The sequence below is a fragment of the Anabrus simplex genome, chromosome 1, assembly GCF_040414725.1.
Source record: "Anabrus simplex isolate iqAnaSimp1 chromosome 1, ASM4041472v1, whole genome shotgun sequence".
Classification (NCBI taxonomy): Eukaryota; Metazoa; Arthropoda; class Insecta; order Orthoptera; family Tettigoniidae; genus Anabrus; species Anabrus simplex.
The window spans coordinates 852,266,863-852,287,621 of NC_090265.1; the positions used below are offsets into that span (position 1 = coordinate 852,266,863).

Sequence of the window (20,759 nt, forward strand, 5' to 3'; positions counted from 1 at the left end):
CGTCATACATCTGCTCTAATCTGCTTGACACATTCGATACCTTGATCTACCTCTACCGTCCTTACCGTCTACAGTTCCCTCAAAACACAACTGAGCAAGTCCTGGGTGATTTCCGAAAAAAGAGTAGCGTTACAAAAATGTTGCAAACTTTGGGCTGAGAAGACTTGAGAGAAAGGAGACGAGCTTCTCGACTAAGCTGTATGTACCGAGCTGTCAGTGGAGAGATGGCGTGGAATGACATTAGTAGACGAATAAGTCTGAGTGGTGTCTTTAAAAGAGAACGATCACAATATGAAGATAAAGTTGGAATTCAAGAGGACAAATAGGGGCAAATATTCGTTCATATGAAGCGGAGTTAGGGATTGAAATAACTTAACAAGGGAGATATTTAATAAATTTCCAATTTCTTTGAAATAATTTAGGTAAGAAGAGGCTAGGAAAACAACAGATAGGGAATCTGCCACCGGGGCGACTGCCCTAAATGCAGATCAGTATTGATTGATTGATTGATTGATTGATTGATTGATTGATTGATTGATTGATTGATTGATTGATTGATTGATTGATTGAATATAACACCACATTTCAAAAGCTTCTGTTCTCTTTCTTTCTGAGCTACTACTTATCATCCATGTTTCACTTCCATACAATGCCACGCTCCAGACGAAGATCTTCAAAAACATCGTTCTAATTCCTATATCATTGTTGGAAGTGAGCAAATATCTTTTCTTAATAAAAGCATCCCTTGCTTGTGCTAGTCTACAGTTTATGTCCTCCTTACTTCTGCCATCGTTATTTATTTTACTACTTAAGTAACAATATTCGTCTACTTCCTTCCTTTAAGACTTCATTTCCTAATCTAATATTTTCTGCATGTCCTGACTTCGACTGCACTCCATTACTTTTGTTTTGGACTTATTTCATCTTGTACTCCTTCCCCAACACTCCGTCCATAACATTCAGCAATTTCTCCTGATGTTCTGCAGTCTCAGATAAAATAACAATATCATTGGCAAATATCGGGTTTTTGATTACCTCACCTTGGACTGTAATTTCCTTTCCAAATTCCTCTTTGATTTCTTTTACCGCCTGTTCCATATAAACATTGAATAGGAAGGTGGGGGGAACTTGTAGTCTTGCCTCACTTTCTTCTGGATTGCTGCTTCTTTTTCATAGCCCTCAATTCGTATCACTGCAGACTGATTTATACAGATTGTATATATTTCTTCGTTCTCGGTATTTAATCCCGATCACCTTAAGGATCTTAATTTACAGGTAAGCCTACTACATTAAGATAAAAATAAAAGTAATGTGTATGTTTTCAAACGTTGCTTTATCTCTGTTGTGACAAAATGTTGGTAAGTCCGTTTTTGCGAGCACCCATTCAATTGTAATTTGGCTGTTAATGTTATTATCAACACTAAAATATGTGCCAGGTAGGCAAAGTTGCGAAACACTGCTTTATTGTTACAACACGTGATCTCTTCTGTGATTACCAGAAGTGTATTGGTCCCATCCGCTGGAGCAAAACGCGCCAAGGGGCTCCGTTTTGCCGCGCGGTGAGCGTACCTGATCTCAACAGAAAGTAGACGGAGCGGAATATGATGCGGCACGACTTTCTCGTTTAGCGGCTGAAATATTGATCGGGCAAGCGCATGCGGGAATAAATCTATTTCACCCGTTCACCTCCCCCTCGCAAACTTGTTTATATTTCAAAATAAGCAGCGCTCCTCGACATAGTGAATTTCGTTTCTCAAAAATTGAGCTGATTACAAGTAAGCTCTTTTCCTTCGTTCCTCCCCTCTTCCATCCTGAAGAGGAAGAACGGAATAAGGTTAAAATCTAATACCAGCTATTCGTCTGCCCTTCTAAGGAAGATAAGACACATGTCATATCACATTTCATTCCCTACATTTAACAGTTAGCTGTTAGAAGATGAGTTTACGAGTGTTATGCGGCATGAGCGAAAACAAACGACATTGATGTTATTGTTCATCTAATATCAACGCTTTCCTATCAACAATTTACTTTTAATGTAGAAAACATTTCTTTGCAGGAAAAGTATGGGTGTTCATACCATCAAAAACGTAAAATTAAGCAATTTCCTCAATTGTGCCGAAAGTTGAAGGGCTAAAGGGCCCGGAAATATTTAAAATTGTGAGTCTTGGATAGCTCTATCAAAATAAAAGAACAAATTTCGAAAAATAACTTTCGACCCCAATGTAGTTCCGGAAAAACAGCCTAAAATCACTTGTTTCTTTACTTGTCTTCTTTTCTATTCGAATCCTAGCCAAATTAACTTACATAATTCTTTCTCTAATGTCTTCCTGGGTTCAGTACCCTCAGGAGATATTTTATTTTTTGAAAAATGATGATGATGATGATGATGATGATGATGATTGTTGTTTAAAGGGGCCTAACATCGAAGGTCATCGGCCCTTTTGAAAAGTGCCTATACCGAATTTAGTTATAAGGGCTTAAGTGAAACTCTGCATTGACTCACATTAGCGCTCGTAGTGGTGCTTAAGTGGAACAGTGGCCCTTTCTTACACTTTACCACACACATATTATTACTTATTAATATAATGACACTGATGAACTTAAAATACTAAGAACTACAAATAACACTACTGTTTAAGACAAAAATATGAATATAAGAAATAGGTATAAAGATAAAAGGCAAACTGCTAATCTAATCGACCGGATAACGATGATTAAGAAAAGGATTGTAATTTTTAGGAATAAATAAAGAATATATTCTCATAGTTAATTATATTTTATTCACGGTATCTGAAATTCGTAGCTCATATCCCTAGGATGTTTTCAACATTGAGCTGCTCGCCTGATGGGCTAGAACTGTGGATTTTTTCTATACTAGCTGTAATACACGTCATTGACGGAAAAATCATATATGTAGAAATTTATCTAACTCCCCAGCTACTTTCCGCCATTATTCAGACAAGTTGTTTTATTCCAGCAGTAAAACCATCTATCGGAGATGAGTGGCATCAGAAGAGACAAATCACATCACAACAATGGTCAATGCTGATAACTTTTATGAGCTTTCGATATTGTAGGCCTTCACATTTAGTTTTCTTTACATCCTGAGGTCCAATGTAAAGACAGCCCTTCCTTCTTTCATGACTCCTTTCTTACCTTATTCTTAAGCCATCGTTCCTTTACGTTTATTTCATGTTTATAATCATCTTCGGGGCTGATGACCTAGGTGTTAGGCCCCTTTAAACAGAAAACATCATCATCATCGTCTTTAAAATTTTCCTTGTCGAAATAGACGGATGACTACGCGGTTTCACACCTTAAACCAATCATGAAAAAAAGTCACGGCCAATGAACAATGTTTCCATATTAGCAATGCTTTGTGTTGATATGAACTAAGCGATAAAAATCTAAATTCATGAATTCTATTAAAACAGTCGTTACGGTAAAACTGCATAAGACATAAATGATCGGAACTTGTATTCTCTATAACTTCTGTTATGTGGTACTTTTCGATAGGACCAATAACATAGGTATTTAAAATTTAAATTTTAGATACCTTCCCTTAAACTACCATTTCGTCCAGCGTGAATAAATAAGATAGATAGATAGATAGACAGATAGATAGATAGATAGATAGATAGATAGATAGATAGATAGATAGATAGATAGATAGATAGATAGATAGATACATAGATAGATAGATAGATAGATAAAGCCTTTATTTTCTGTGGCGAAGTTAGAGCTCCTGGCCCTTTCTTACACTTTACCATACACATATTATTACTTATTAATATAATGACACTGATGAACTTAAAATACTAAGAACTACAAATAACACTACTGTTAAAGATAAAAATATGAATATATACACAAAAAGAAGAAAGAAAGAAAGAAAGAATGAAGGAACTGTCTACATAATACAGATTTGAAAAAAAAAACTCGTTTCAATGCACAACGAAAGAAATGCGAAAGTAAAAATACTAGTAAAAATAAAAATATTAATTGAAATTTAACTCACTGTATTCTTGCAGTGCTAAATATAATTTAAATACTGTAATTACTACTAGCTATGTTTACTTCTAATTGATAAATACAGAACGGATGTTTTAATTTAATTAAATTATTATATTAACCCAATATTTTATTTCATTGTACAATAATTTCGTAACATCATTTTCGCACACAATCACTCGTTCCACTTTTATAAGTACCTTGCTGGAAGCATTTAGCGAGGAACTGCTGGTAAGAGGACATAAATATACTTTTTGATGCAGCATCCTTGATGTCTTTGGGAAGAGCATTCCACCATCACGAAGCGGTGATAGTAAATGATCGATGGTATGTAGTTGTTCGGTGGACAGGTATTTCTAGAAGGGGACTGGGCGAGTATCATGGAGATATAAAGAACCAATGTGACGCCAATTTCTGGAGAGATAAGCAGGGATGTCTTCCGAAAGCACCTGGTAAACACGAGTATTTTAATGTAGTTTACGCCGGTCGTCTAGTCGTAACCAAGATAATTGTTTATAGTAGGAGAAACTCGAGCGTAGTGCCGTAAATCCATAGCATTTCTAAGGCAAGCATTTTGAGTGCGTTGTAGTTTCAAGCTTAATATTGTTATATCCGAAAAAATTACATCACAGAAGTGAAAATGGGAAATAATGACTGAACAAGTTGAATTTTAGTGATCGAGGGAATATATTTCTGAACTGTTTAAGGGGTGCAAGCCACGATACACCTTTTTACAGATATTCTTAACTTGCACTAACCAGTTTAGAGTTTCCCTTATAATAAATTCAAGGTTAGAAACTGATTCACAACAAGGTATAACAGTTTTATTTAAAGTGATGGGAGGAATGCAATTTTGTTTTAAAATGTGCAGATATTTTGATGATGCGTTTTATGAGGGTTTTTTAATTGCATAGCTATTAATTAGCTCAAGGTCAGCATTTACATTACATATTGCTTGTTGTATATTAGACTATTAGTTCCAGTGTGGTAATAAATTTGCAAATCATCAGTATAAATATGGTACTTGCAGTGTTTAATTGATCTGGTGATATCATTTATATATATAAAATGAAGAGGAAGGGGCCCAGGACTAACCCTTGTGGGACACGTTGATTTATTATTATTTGCAACCACACACTGCCGGCGATTTGTGAGGTAAAAATAGAAAAATTCCTGCACTTTCTGGCTAAAGTTTGAGGACTGAAATTTGGAAAGAAGCGACAATGGATCGACAGTATCAAATGCGCTACTGAAATCTAAAAGAGTAAGTATTGTCACTCGTTTATTGTCCATTGCAGTATAATGACATTAGATAATTTCATCTGTCACTTTCAGCAGAGCTGTCATGGTACTACGCATTTTCTTAAGGCCTGATTGATAATAGTCAGTAAAGCATATTTATGTAAGAACGTAAGGATTTGCTCGTGTACCAGGCATTCCAGCACTTTGGACAGGGGTGATAGGATAGAAACTGGTCGGTAATCTGAAGGAATATTGGGTGCACCCTTTTTCGGGATTGAGATGACGAGAGCATCCTTCCACGCCGTAGGAAAAATTCCTTGGTTAAAACAGTAGTTAATAATGTGTGTTACGATGAGAAGAATGGCGCCAATGATATATGATAACTCGTTCTACGTTACTTATACCAACCTCTTTAAACACAAATGTATCTTGCATTGACATAAAAGAAACATTATTATTATTATTATTATTATTATTATTATTATTATTATTATTATTATTATTATTATTATTATTATTATTATTATTATTATTATTATTATTATTATTTGCTGTTACAGTTGATTTGGCTGGCGTGAAGTGTAAATTTAAATCATCAAGAGATACATTCGGCGCCTGCTTTAATAACTTTCGACCTATACCCATCGTTCGTAATTGTTTCCATATCATTGTCGAGTTCTTGCATTTCGGTACTTGACATATGTGTTTATATTTACTGTTTCTGTCCAACTCGTTGGCTGAATGGTCAGCGTACTGGCCTTCGGTTCAGAGGGTCCCGGGTTCGATTCCCGGCCCGGTCGGGGATTTTAACCTTAATTGGTTAATTCCAATGTCCCGGGGACTGGGCGTTTGTGCTGTCCCCAACATCCCTGCAACACACACATAACACTATCCTCCACCACAATAACACGCAGTTACCTATATATGGCAGATGCCGCCCACCCTCATCGGAGGGTCTACCTTACAAGGGCTGCACTTGGCTAGAAATAACCTCACGAAATCATTATTTACTGTTTCTGATTAACTATTTAACCCTGTTGCGGAGAACGCGGTAATCAAAGTCGTTTGCATTATCCGTTCGTTTAAACCTTCTGTACTATGAGTCACGCTTTGCCATTTCTGATTTAATCTCACTAGTCAACCACGGAGAAGATGGTCGAGTTACCCAGATCTCTTTCTTGGGAACAAATTTGTCATACAGTTCTAACACCAGACCAGATAATTTATTTATTTTTACATCAATACCATCCATGTATAAAATATCGTTTCACGACAGATAATATGCTTCGTGTCGTATTCTTTTCTTGTCTATATTTTTTTATATCTTTACGTGATATATACATTTAGTTTCATTATGACATCTTTAATGAAAAGCAGACATATATTAGATCATGGGTAGATATACCTGGCACTGCAAGCTGTCCATAATTTAAAACTTTCTGAAGGGTGTTAGCTATGTTCAAGTCAATCAAAGTGTGAGTCGTCCGGTTTACTATATGCAGATGATTAGTAGCATTTAGAGGTAGGATGTGTCCGTCTAAGCTAAAGAACGTATTTTGTAAATGTAATGAGTCGTTTGTCGCAGTCAGCAGATTTGTATTAAAATCTGCAAGTATAATTATATTTTCGCATAGCGGATTTAACTTGGCTAAGTAAAGTTCAAGGTCAGGTATGTGTCTTGCGTCTGGGGGTTTATAAACTACTTCGATCAGTACTTTTTGATTGTTAGCTGAAACTTCTACACACATAAATTCTGGTCGATAGGGAATTGTCGGGTCTGAAGTAGCCACTATTTTACTTTTGAGATCATTACGACAGTAAATAGCACATCCTGCTGCTATACCTTCTCCACGGTCTACAGAGTTGTTTATAGCGTACCGTATATTGTAGTTCTCTATTCCCCAACTTTACATACTGATTTTCATTCAGTTCTGTTCATCCATTCTTCCGGTCTATGTAGTATTCATCGATATGACAATTGATACCATAGAGTTTTGATAATTGAATTTTAAACCTTCCCCTTACCTATTTTTTACTCAGCGTGAATAAAATTATTCATAGCCTAGATTGTAGTGCCTTATTCTCCAACATTACATACCTATTTTTAGTAAATACACTTCAGCCATTTTTTCGTGATGCGCGTATAGACAGACAGACAGACAGACAGACAGACAGACAGACAGACAGACAGACAGACAGACAGACAAGTGATGACGGAAAATTAAAAAGTGCATTTCCTTTCTATTGTGGATACGACCGATACAGAAATAACATTCATTTTTAATTCTGGGTAATGAACAGACAGAACTCTTATTTTATACAGATAAATAAATAGGCAATAGATTGACGTTAAGTGAATTCAATGTTATGTTGATTTCTGCAATTATGGATCTTACAACACACGAGAAAATGTTTCTTGGAACATTATTTCCGGCCATATGGACTAGGGCGTCAAAATGGACCGAGTTTTCTTCACGCCAAATGACGGTGCGAGGTGGTTTTTAATAAGGAGGCACCAAACAACGGAACAATGTTTAAATGTTGTTGACATGTTCCCTCACACGGGATCACTCTTATGTCAACGACAGGGGTCAACACGGCGTCCAAGAACCGTCACCACAAAAGAGTATCATGGACCACTTCTCGAACAGGTGTTAGAGTCCCCAATGCGTAGTCTACGACGAACATCACTAGAACTCGGTTTGAGGGATATGTCTATTCGGCGGATGTCTATAGAGCTGGGTGATAAGCTTTTCCTACATCGTTACATAGCGCTCAAGGCTTCCTGGCGGATGACTCTTGCGTAGTGTTTCAGATTCAGTCGATGGACCTGTTCCAGCTTGTTAACTCTCAAGGAGAGGGCTGCTTTCTCTGACAATTTGATACTTTAGACTGTTTTAAATTTCGCTGGAAAATTTGCAGTTGTAACAGTTTAGGTGTAAATGTTCTGTGTTTCAGGTATGGTTCCAGAATCGGCGGGCCAAGTGGCGCAAAGCGGAGAGACTGAAGGAAGAACAGCGCAAACGTGAAGAGCAGGAGAGAAGCAAGCGGGAGCCCGATGGCAAAGAGACGACGCCGGACGTCGATAAGGTGGGTCACATTTCTAGAGATTATAGTTAGACTGTGCTGTGTTGTTTGCCAAGAAAACTGTTTATAATCATTGGAGTGTCACTAGTTTGAGCTCTCAGTCCTCAATCCGGGATAAAAGTCTTTAAACATGCTGGGGTCACACCCAGGCCCTCCGGGTTAGAGGCAGACGCACCTTATTTTCCTAAGTTACGCACTTCCGTTACAATACAGATTTCATGAAAATATCATGTACACTATGTCTTTATAGCAACGAATGAACATAACAACAAGTTATGTCTGTTACTACACATCAGTCATCCGCCTGGAAGCCCTGTATGCCATGGAATATCCGTCACAAAATAGAAACGACTTGACTGAAAAAAATGGAAATCAGAGAGAGATGAATTCTCAGAGAAAACAACATTCGTACTTCACTCCACTCCATGACGCAGCGAACTCTGGAGATTCGAACGAGTGGCGTTGTTTTTCTGTAGCGCGGAAAATGTACTTTACCGGAGACAAGCTCCTATTCAAAACGTATCCACTCAAAGTATGTAATAGGAATTTAGATAGGCTACACCGTGTATAATAATAATAATAATAATAATAATAATAATAATAATAATAATAATAATAATAATAATAATAATAATAATAATAAATTGCTTAACGTTTGCAGACTACGTAACTGGTGACACCCCAACAGAATTTATACAATCAGTCTTCACGTATCATTCGGAAAAACAATGAAAGACATTACTTGCAATAAACAAAAACAAGCATCAAAGAACATACAAACAAAATATGACAAAATAAAACGGACCCCACAATTTAAAAACTTTCGTGAAAACAAATTCAGGGAAACGAAATTGAAATCAAATCAAACGAAATGATACTAAAAAAATAGAAACACCACATCAACTCACTTAAAATATCTAGCAAAGCAAAACCAAGTCACTACCGTACAGGCCACGAAGGCCCTTGGAGGAGTGGAAGGTAAAGGCTTCCACCATTGTTAATCTCGGCCCGTGATGGGGTAGAGTTGTTAGCTCTACGCCCGGCCGCCTTTGCCCCAAGGAAGTAACCTGGTAGTCATTGTTGGTGTAGGCTGAGTGAACCTCAGGGCCATATGCACCTCCGGAAGTGCAAATCTCGTTTCTTAAATTTTACGACTTCCTAACGGGGATTCGAACCCACGTCCTTCCACCTCGACCAGGCAGCCACTACTTAAAATGTCTACAAGAAGAACATTCATTTCCGAAGACAAAACTAAGATATTACAATACATTCTGTATATTAAATTAAGATGTTTCCATGGATCGGAAACCGTCATTTTAAAGATGAAACCAGACATCGAAATAACACAGGAACACTTTAAATTTTCAGATGAACAACACAGACTCACAAGCAAACAGAAAATCAAAGAATACAAAAACATTCCCAGTAACATTAGTAAACGCAGATTACAATTTTACCGCCAAATCATAAGACTGAAATATCAAACACAAAACAAGTAGAGGAATTTTATGATAACAGGAGTAAAGCCACACTTTGAAATGGATCGTGGAAATCTAAAACGGCCTTAAATGGTTAGGAATCACACAAGAAGTCATGGAAATTGGGGAGATATCTTTAGATCTAAAATTCACAAACGGCAAGGTGACCTAGAGAAGGAACCGAAGAAACAACTTGGACCAAAGAGAGGAAAGAAGCCGGCAGCAAGAAAATTAAAGAAATATGGACCGAGCCCGATAGCTTCAGTTGCTTAAGTGCGGCCAGCATCCAGTATTCGGGAGATAGTGGGTTCGAAACCCACTGTCAGCAGCCCTGAAGGTGGTTTTCCGTAGTTTCCCATTTTCACACCAAGCAAATGCTGGGACTGTACCGTAATTAAGGCCACGGCCGCTTCCTAACCACTTCTAGGCCTTTACTGTCCCATCGTCGCCCTAAGACCGATCTGTGTTGGTGCGACGTAAAGCAACGTTCAAAAAAGAAATATGGGGACAAAATAGGATAAAAACGCGTTTAAATACTTCATGTTATGCTAAATGCGCTTATTCGCAACTAATGTATCCATATGTCTATCATAATTAGTGTATTACCTTTTCTACCGGTTTCACTCTTAAGTCTTTTGTTCATATCTACTGTTGATGATATTCTACATTATTCATTGTTTGTGTACATGCCATTAGTTTTGTTTTGGATTTGTTAAGCTTTATCAAGAGGCATCCTTTGTTTCAAGAAAGCATTTAAAATTAAATAGAAATGAAAATTCTTTCTTTCTTTCTTTCTTTCTTTCTTTCTTTCTTTCTTTCTTTCTTTCTTTCTTTTTTAATCCGTTTATCCCCCGCGGTTGGTTTTTCCCTCGGACTCAGCGACGGATCTCACCCTCTACCGCCTCAAGGGCAGTGTCCTGGAGCATGGGACTTTGGGTCGGGAGGATACAACTGGGAAGGAAGACCAGTACCTCGCCTAGGCGGTCTCACCTGCTATGCTGAACAGGAGCCTTGTAGGGGGATGGGAAGATCGGAAGGGATAGGAAGGAAGCGGCCGTGGCCTTAAGTTAGGTACCTTCCCGGCAATGGCCTGGAGGAGAAGTGGGAAACCGCGGAAAACCACTTCGAGGGTGACTGAGGTGGGAATCGAAACCCCTCTACACAGTTGACCTCCCGAGGCTGAGTAGAGCCCGTTCCAGCCCTCGTAACACTTTTCAAATTTCGTGGCAGAGCCGGGAATCGAACCCGGGGTAGCAGAAAATCACACTATTCACTACATCACAGAGGCGGACAGAAATGAGAATTGAGAAAGCATTCAACTGTGTGGATGGATGAAAGAAGAAAATAACACAGTGAAAAGATGAAGAGATACTGGAGTGACCGAAAAAAAGGTGTCAGAACCATATGGAATTATTTTATGTGGTCCACAGTTGGCCGAAATCGAAGAAAGAAGAATGACGCTGATTATAACAAAATTAACGTAGTTGTTGCGATATTTCTCGAGGCAACCAGTGTTGCCAACTCAGCGGATTTTCCGCTAAATTTGGCGGAATTAAAATGCTGTCGGCGGAGAAATATATCATTTCGCGGGCAGCGGATTTTTTGGCGGAATTCTAGATGTATTATAGCGGAATTTGGTATTTTTTTTATCGATTTTACGTTTTTTAAACATTTGTACTCCAGTCTGTCTCCAAGCTATGAAACTGTGAGAGAGTAGCATTTACATTTATGTTATGAAGGAAGACCGTTTGAACAGGCCTGTTCTGGTGTGGCTCTTGAGGTAGGGGATTCAACTAGTTTGCACCCGGCAGTAAAACGCCTACAAGTTTCAGCTCGCTGGCTTGCAGGCAGAAGGTCAATCGCAGTGAAAATTACAGACCAGGAGAGTGCAGACATTTACTTTATTATTATTATTATTATTATTATTATTATTATTATTATTATTATTATTATTATTATTATTATTATTATTATTATTATTATTATTATTATTATTGCTCATTTTTATTGCTCATTATTTGAGTTCGGATTTCTTGGCGGAATTTTAGTGGATTTTTAGTAGTATTTAGCGGATCTTGAAAATATAATTTGGCAACACTGGAGGCAACTTCAACCTCAGATGTAAGTGAAATGAAATATTCTTCAGAGTGATTATGTATTTTTAGAAGAGAATGCAGTTGTACTTTGCGACAAAGAAGACAGTCCTTGGTCTCGCCCTCATTATTCTGTGACTCCTGGGTCGAGAGTGCTACATGTCTTCAAGAGCTAAAGTGGACGCAATCCTGTGAGGGAAATGGCATTACAAGGGAAGATGACAGTAACGTAGACCAAAGTTTCTTACTTCTGTCTAAAAATCTAATCATGGGAACAATTAGAAACCGTACTACTTTCGAACAGTTCTAGCGGTGCAGTCTCACAATACCCGAGTCTCAAAACATCCGAACTTTGACAGGAAACAGTATCAAACTAACCGCATCTAAATCTACGCAGACGATTTGGTTCTGGAGTCTCATAACATCACAAAGTTACAGAATGCAACACATGCTCTAGTGAACTGGGCAAGCAACAATGGTGTACATGTCAATTTAGATAAGACTGAGCACATTATTTTCAGGAAGGGTGAACGCGCCTCCCCAGAAGACAGAATATTTTTCCCAAACAAACCTCTAAAAACTGTTCATAGTTTCAAATATCTGAGTGTAACTCTACAAACGACAATGAACTCGTTCGGCATCCATATAAAACTGCGAGCAACAGCTGCTACAAAGGCTATATTTGATATCAGAACCATTATAAGACTGCCCTTGAGGTCTGCCATGGCCTTCTTCGACGCCAAAATCGTCCCAATACGCACGAATGGTATTGAAATAATTTCGGATAAGTGAATCATGGGAGGTCTACGAACAATGGGACAGGTAAAAGCCAGATACTTAGAGGCGGTCCTTGGTGTATATAAATATAGTACTCGTCATATAAGTTGTACACTTAAAGGCAAATACAACTGTTGGTAGTCCTGAAGATGGTTTTCCGTCGTATCCCATTTTCACACCCGGAAAATGCTGAGGCTGCACCTTAACGAAGGCCACGGCCTCTTCCTTCCCACTCCTATCCCTTCGTCGCCACAAGACCTATCAGTGTCGGTGCGACGTAGAGCAAATTCTAAAAATAAGAAAAATGCAAATATCGCCGCCCTATTTTCTTTTCTTTAATGGCTCATCACTGCTGCCAACTTGACTAGTTACATATTGAAATTACGAGGCATAACCATCAATAAACTAACCTCAATGTAAGTATCAAGTAAATGATCAATCAAGATATTCATAATTAAGTTGGTTGTCAAGCTTAATGAGGAATTAAGAAAATACACACACTCTTTCTCACCCTCACTCTATTAAATGTTATATATTTCTGTCTTTATTTTGATATACGCATTGCTATAACCGTATTCTTCGGTGTTTGTCTGGTGTAAATAATCCAGCTGCCTTCTTGAAATTTTTTACTATTAGTCGGACTGAAGATAAACCACGCTGCAATAATAGACACCAGGAAATAGACTATGTTACATGTAGGCTACATATGTCGAAAGTCAATAAGAATACACAAAGGCTAAGTCTGCAAACTGTACCAAAGTGGTGACAAGACAATGTTAGGTTAAGTTAGGTTGATAACGAAATTTGCTCTCATTTGAAATGAACTGATCTTCATAAAGGAGGTAACTTTGCTTTCCTTTTAGGAGTTTTTGAAGATTTTTCTTTCTTCTTAGACATTCTAATCGAATTCTATAAGTAGGCCTACCGGGCGAGTTGGCCGTGCGTGTAGAGGCGCGCGGCTGTGAGCTTGCATCCGGGAGATAGTAGGTTCGAATCCCACTATCGGCAGCCCTGAAAATGGTTTTCCGTGGTTTCCCATTTTCACACCAGGCAAATGCTGGGGCTGTACCTTAATTAAGGCCACGGCCGCTTCCTTCCAACTCCTAGGCCTTTCCTCTCCCATCGTCGCCATAAGACCTATCTGTGTCGGTGCGACGGAAAGCCCCTAGCAAAAAAAAAAAAAAAAAAAAAAAAAGTAGGCCTAAGTACTGGGTGAAATAAGACCGTAATTAATAAAATGTTGCTTTCATATTTTCACACCAACTATGTTATTAATTGCATTATTTGAACATGCCACAATTATACTTACCTGACATTACCCAAAGAGACTTACAAGTGATTTTAACAATACGGCAGTGGCAATATATAATTCTCGCTAGTCACGAAATAAACCATGGCTGTACAGTGCCAACGTGCCAGAATAACAGTAACTGTAAGACGTCGTATCGGGAAGTAGGGTCACTTAACTGTGTGGTTAGCGACACTGAATCGAACCCAACACTTAGAAAATCACTACCTTCAGTATTAACAGGGGAGAAAGAGTAAGGTTGTAACCATAGTGTATAGGCTTACGTGCCAGGTAGTATACACCCATTCAAGATTGATATAATTATGAGCTCGCTCGGGAGCCCTTCTTAATTAATGGACGATCTAAGATTCAGATTTGTTCTATCTCATACGACAAACTGTCAGAGGATACTGGAAGAAAGGCCATTGAAAAGAAGATAAATCAGGACAGAGTTCTATTCGACCGAGGCCCTAATGAATAAAGTATGGATGGACGCGAATCAGGACTTACGTCACTTTGTGGCCGTTTGGGCTATGCACGGCTTCTATCATAAAACGTGCAAGACAAAATCATACCATTATCCACACTCAAATTGTATCTGCGAACTGTGTGACAGAATTTGTGAACGTTACCACGTTCCTAAGTGTAAAAATCGAGGAAAATCTATCAGACTACTGCAGGAACTGAAATGCATACTACCTTTTCCTCTTGTAAGCTTATTCTGCACAAATTGTGCGCATTAATAAATAAATTAAAACAACCACAAGACATATGTAGCTGAAATAAATAAGGTAATGAGACTCAAAATATCCCAGAAGTGTAAGTAGCTGCACAGGTGCTTAAAAACAGTTTTCTTCATAGCTGGGTGCTCGCATTTCGCTACGGTGAAGACGAATTTTTATTCAACTCATTTGAAAGGTTTTGCTTAGATTAATTCGACGACCAGTGGTTAGAAAGTTCACAAATGCCACTTGAGCTATGGAACTGTCATGGAAAAAGACACCAAACAATGCCATTGAAGGATAGAATTCTGAGGTCAACCGTCTGATTAAAAAAAAAGGAAACCTCATCCCCGCTTCAAGGAGTTGGTATTGTTGGGAGATCAGAAGAATGCACATGCCCGGTGAGGTACGGGGCGAAGGGGTTTTCACCAGCAGAGCCAGTGACGCAATGGTTACCATAGAAACTCCGCTACTACCCAGGCGACTTTGTATTGTCTTCTACTGGCAGCTTTCGCTCAAGTCAGTTGTAATCCAGCAAACTGCAAAGTATGAGTCAATAGTTTCGTGTAGCAGATAAGAGCATATAAGAGCCGATCTGTCTGGGCAGAACAGGAAGTTCGTGCTTTCAAGCTGAAATATCTGATTTTCATACAGCCAGGGTGGATATGAATCTCGAAGGTTCGAAGAGGAAAAATAAATTTCGCATTTTTTAAGTGAAAGAGTCAAAAGGTCTACAGCTAAATATGAGGAAACTGGAGACATCACTTCTCTCTGAGAAAAAATCTCTTACTTCAGCAAACTGACATTCTGACATCTGACGAAAAAATAGTAAATATCTTCATAGTAAAATTTGTAAATGATCCAAGATTGTACATATATGTCAAAAAAATAGCTGAATTAAAAAATCGAGACAGGCCTAACTTTGTAGGCTGCAAGATTGCATATGTACGATAAACTTTTTTTTTGCTAGTTGTTTTACGTCGCAGCGACACAGATAGGTCTTACGGCGACGATGGGACAGAAAAGGGCTAGGAGTGGGAAGGAAGCCGCCGTGGCCTTAATTAAGGTACAGCCCCAGCATTTGCCTGGTGAGAAAGTTGGAAACCACGGAAAACCATTTTCAGGGCTGCCGACAGTGGGGTTCGAACCTACTATCTCCCGAATACTGGATACTGGCCGCACTTAAGCGACTGCAGCTATCGAGCTCGGTAATAAACCATTAGCTGCATCTCTGAAAATGCTATTTGCTTTACGTCGCACCGACACAGATAGGTCTTATGGCGACGCCTATGAAAATGAGACTAGGCCTAACTTTGCGCGGGTTCATGGTGTCCGCGGATCTAACTGTCGGCCTGTCGTACATATTTGTGCGAGTCTATACGGTAGCCACCTCAAGAATGAGGCGCCATTTTTAGAAGAGACCATGCAGTTCCGATGCTATGAATCTTTTAATAATAATAATGTTATTTGCTTTACGTCCCACTAACCATTTTTAAGGTCTTCGGAGACGCCGAGGTGCCGTAATTTAGTCCCGCAGGAGTTCTTTTACGTGCCGGTAAATCTACCGACACGAGGCTGTCGTATTTGAGCACCTTCAAATACCACCGGACTGAGCCAGGATCGAACCTGCCAAGTTGGGGTTAGAAGGCCAGCCACTCAGTCCGGCATGAATCTTTTTGTACTACGTCATGTTTATTTCGCATGCAATGTTTTATACTTGCAGGTTGTTTTAAAACCATTGGAAATTCGGACATTTTGAGACTCGGATGTTTTGAGACGACGGCGTTCTACTAATACACTGAAATGTTTCATGTTTTGTCAAGCTTGCAGCCTTGCGCTACTTGATGTTGTGATCATGGCCATGGGACCTCCACTTTTACGCGGAGTGTGAACCATAATAATCTGACATTTCATTTGAGAAGTTGCACATGCAATGGTCGGGATTCGAACTCCAGCCTTGGTGACTGTGCGCCACTCGCTAATCTCCTTATCCCCCTCAACGCAATCGACAATCCGATAAGTACGCGCCGTATTACAACGGGACTCACAATTATACATTCTTTTTGTTGCGCAAATGTCCACAAAATATTAAAATACTATTTATAAGTAGAGTATTACTAATTGTATTAAGAGATCAAGGTCGAAGGGAGAGGGAGCAATAAGTTGATATTCTATCAGTTTTCTTTTCAAGCTCTCCGAAAACTCCGCTACACAGAAAATCACAGAAGACGAGAGAGCAAGATCATATTCGTAATTGGGGTGTTGACATGGATGAAGTAGAAAAGTGAAAAGAAAAAAATCTATATTTCGTTTTTTCATGGAGAAAATAGTAAACGCTTATGCCAACGACATGGAAAAGGTAGCAAGTCAACTGGTAGAATAGATTTGCTTCTACGATTGACGCAAGATCGAACCTGTGTTAAGTCCACGAGGTTTGGCATGGAGAAGGTCAGCCCGTGCCTCTGCTGGAATTAGGTATAACATTTGCCATTTGTTGACAATCAACTGCGTGTAAACCTTGTTTATAGCTGTTATAGTTCGCCATGCCCGGCTTCATGGCTAAATGGTTAGCGTGCTGGCCTTTGGCCACAGGAGTCTCGGGTTCGATTCCCGGCAGTATCGGGAATTTTAACCATAATTGGTTAATTTCGCTGGCACGGGGGCTGGATGTATGTGTCATCTTCATCATCATTTCATCCTCATCACGACGCGCAGGTCGCCTACGGGAGTCAGATCAAAAGACCTGCATTTGGCGAGCCGAACATGTCCTCGGACACTCCCGGCACTAAAAGCCATACCCCATTTTATAGTTCGCCATAGTTATATTACAGTTGTCAAAATGCCTCAGAAACCTATTGCATTCAAAATGGTAAGTCTCTAATGCCAGCATCTTGACATGACGTTCATACTAGTTCTTTGTTTTTTGGACAGGTATTACGAGTGTCCAACAATGGTCCGAGAAGAAGTTGTGGAAATGATCAGGGAGGCTAAACATTTTCACCCATTTCATGTAATCGTGATGAAGCCTGGGGATTTTTGTCACTTCATAATGGAAAGCAAGAGATATTCAAATACTCAGCACCTTAAGATTAGCACTGTGAGCTGGATAAGGATAATAATAATCTATGTTATATGGGTTCGCCTAGTCAATACTCATTTGTGACAACACATTGTTATCTACATTTTATTTAATTCAGTACATACTGTATTTCTGGATTCTATTCTAATCCCTTCATTAGCCTTCTTCCAAAATCAGGTATTGAACTAAATAAAAGGCAGATAACAATTTGTTGTCACAAATAAGTATTGACTAGGCGGACCCGTATATCATAGATTATTATATTTTGTCAATACGGACTAATTGACCTATGAAAATGGTCAAGATGATACATTCTGGATAAAGATTTCAAGAGCTGAACTTCTATCAGTCAAGACAAAGCAATTATTCAAAGATAGGGCCTCTCAAACGCCCGTGCAAACCGAGGCGCAGAGGCTCTGTGCACTGTGCATCGGTAGGATTCGGCTCGGTTCGGACCAGCGTTTTGACTCGGATACGCTCGGCTCTACTCGGCTCGGATGGTGGAGCGCTGCAGAGCGAGTGAGGAAGGGAGAGACAGGCGGTGTGAGCGAGACAGGCGTAGGAAAAGAGAGAGACAGCGCTATTGCTCAATGTCGAGGAGTGGGGGTTCTGCACTCTCGTTAACCTAGCGAAGATGTCTTTTGTACCTTGCGCCGTGCAATGCACCGGTGCATGCGCTCTGAGAGTCCCTGATCAAAGAGAACCGAGGAAGGAGTACAACGTCCTCAAACGAGGACGGACCTATCACGCGATCAACAACATACAGTCCTTACAACCAGTCCGGCTCCATGGCTAAGTGGTTAGCGTGCTGGCCTTTGGTCACAGGGGTCCCGGGTTCGATTCCCGGCAGGGTCGGGAATTTTAACCATAATTGGTTAATTTCGCTGGCACGGGGGCTGGGTGTATATGTCGTCTTCATCATCACTTCATCCTCATCATGACGCGCAGGTCGCCTACGGGAGTCAAATCAAAAGACCTGCACCTGGCGAGCAGAACATGTCCTCGGACACTCCCGGCACTAAAAGCCATACGCCATTTCATGTCAGTCCTTACAACCACTTGGAAGGAGACTAACCATCAGCAAATCGAAAGAAAAGGGTATTTTGGCCACGCTGAATGAAAAATATCATGCGTTTTACCGTGAAATTTGTGCTTGAATCGTACATGTCAACTAACAAACTGATTAGACAGTGATTTTTCACATTGTGTTTTATCCCATAATTTGTGCCTGAAACAGAATTAGCATAACTTTGTGTGTTAAACTGATAAATGAATAACTCCTTGATTCACTTTTTTAACTTACTACCTTCCTTTCCCCTGTCAATGCCTCAATAGGGAACATGCATGATCCGGTGTTTTAATTAAAAATATGCTAATCTGATTCAAAATTTCATGCAGAATTCAAAAATGTGATCAGAATGTACATATAATAACTCCAAACATGATAAAAATCTACGAAAATGTCACGTCACGCAAGTACGCGATCTCATTGGTCTGACGTCATCGTACAGGTTGACTGAATTAGCAGACGAAATAACACATAGTGTGCTGTGAGAAGCAGGATACACTTCGCGTATTTCTACTTTACGTTAGTGTCTGGTATAGTTAAATTCGAGGTCTATACATTGGATAATAATCTGAGTGGTATATTTTAGACTTAAAATGAATCCTGCGCAGACAGTGAGGCAGAAAACTTATAAATGGTGTAGAGTTCCGATGTGCAATAGCACATCGCATACCGTACCAAACAAATTGTTTATAAATGTTCCAAAGACGCTAAAACTAGGGAGAAATGGATTTTGGCGAGCCGGAGAAATGCTGGTGATATATCGGAAAAGTCTACAGTTTATTTTTTTGAAGATTTTAACGTAAGATGAATTTGTTTGAATTTTCAAATCACTTTTCCATGTCAGCTGTTCTAGTGGTAAAACTTTAAATTTTAATGTATGATGCTTTATTTAAATGCTTCAATTACATCTTGGAATATGAAAGTAATAAACAGTGCATTAAATAATGCTGATTATTAAAGTATTCTCCAAACCTAACCTATGTTTTGGGTGATCCATGTCAAGATAATAAATCAAAGGGGTTATGAACCATTTTGACAGCTCTAATTCTATCTTGGCATGGGACAGTTATGTATGTCTTTATTGAAGAGCTTAATTGGTAAAGAAATTTAGGCTATATCTAAATACTCTATAATGTAACAAAGGATAGGCGTGTACATTATGAAAGGAAACAACGTGAATTTAACAAATGTATAACTCTACACAAAACCAATGCTTGTCTGTTGGGGTCTCATAAGTTAACAATGCTCAATTATAATAATTATCATAATATTAATGAAATAAATAACATAATTGCACACAGGTGAAAATAGTGATGTAGGTGTTTAAAATATTATCCAACTTAGCCTAAGATTTAGGTTATACAAGCCAAGTCAATAAACCGAAGGGTAAAAATACCGCGCGAGTTGGCCGTGCGGTTAGGAGCGCGCAGCTGTGAGCTCGCATCCGGGAGATAGTGAGTTTTGAACCCCACTGCCGGCAGCCCTGAAGATGGTTTTCCGTGGTTTCCCATTTTCACACCAGGCAAATACTGAGGCTGTACCTAGGGCCACGGCCGCTTTGTTCCCATTCCTAGGCCTTTCCTGTCCCATCGTCGCCATAAGACCTATATGTGACGGTGTGACGTAAAGCAAACAGCAAAAAAAAAAAAAAAAGTAAAAGTCACAGCACCCAAAGACATTCCTGTATTGAGCGACTAAAATGTCACCAGGACACTTTTCTTTCCTGATATGCTCAGCTTGTTAAAAGCCAAATGTAATTAATGTTATTGGCTTCACGCCCCGCTAACTACTTCTACAATTTTCGGAGACGCCGATGTGCAGGAATTTAGTCCTGCAGGAGTTCTTTTACGTGCCAGTAAATCTACCGACACGAGGCTGACGTATTTGAGCACCTTCAACTACCACCGGACTGA

At 39.2% G+C, this 20,759-nt stretch overlaps 1 protein-coding gene across 1 annotated transcript in view; it reads left to right on the forward strand.

Moving 5' to 3' along the window:
* Window positions 1-20,759, forward strand: part of Drgx (Dorsal root ganglia homeobox) — a 367,971-nt gene that overhangs the window by 193,717 nt on the left and 153,495 nt on the right. Inside the window, exon 5 of the mRNA XM_067147688.2 lies at window positions 8,212-8,343. Coding sequence (XP_067003789.1) covers window positions 8,212-8,343 — 132 coding nt within the window. The remainder of the gene's footprint in view (window positions 1-8,211; window positions 8,344-20,759) is intronic.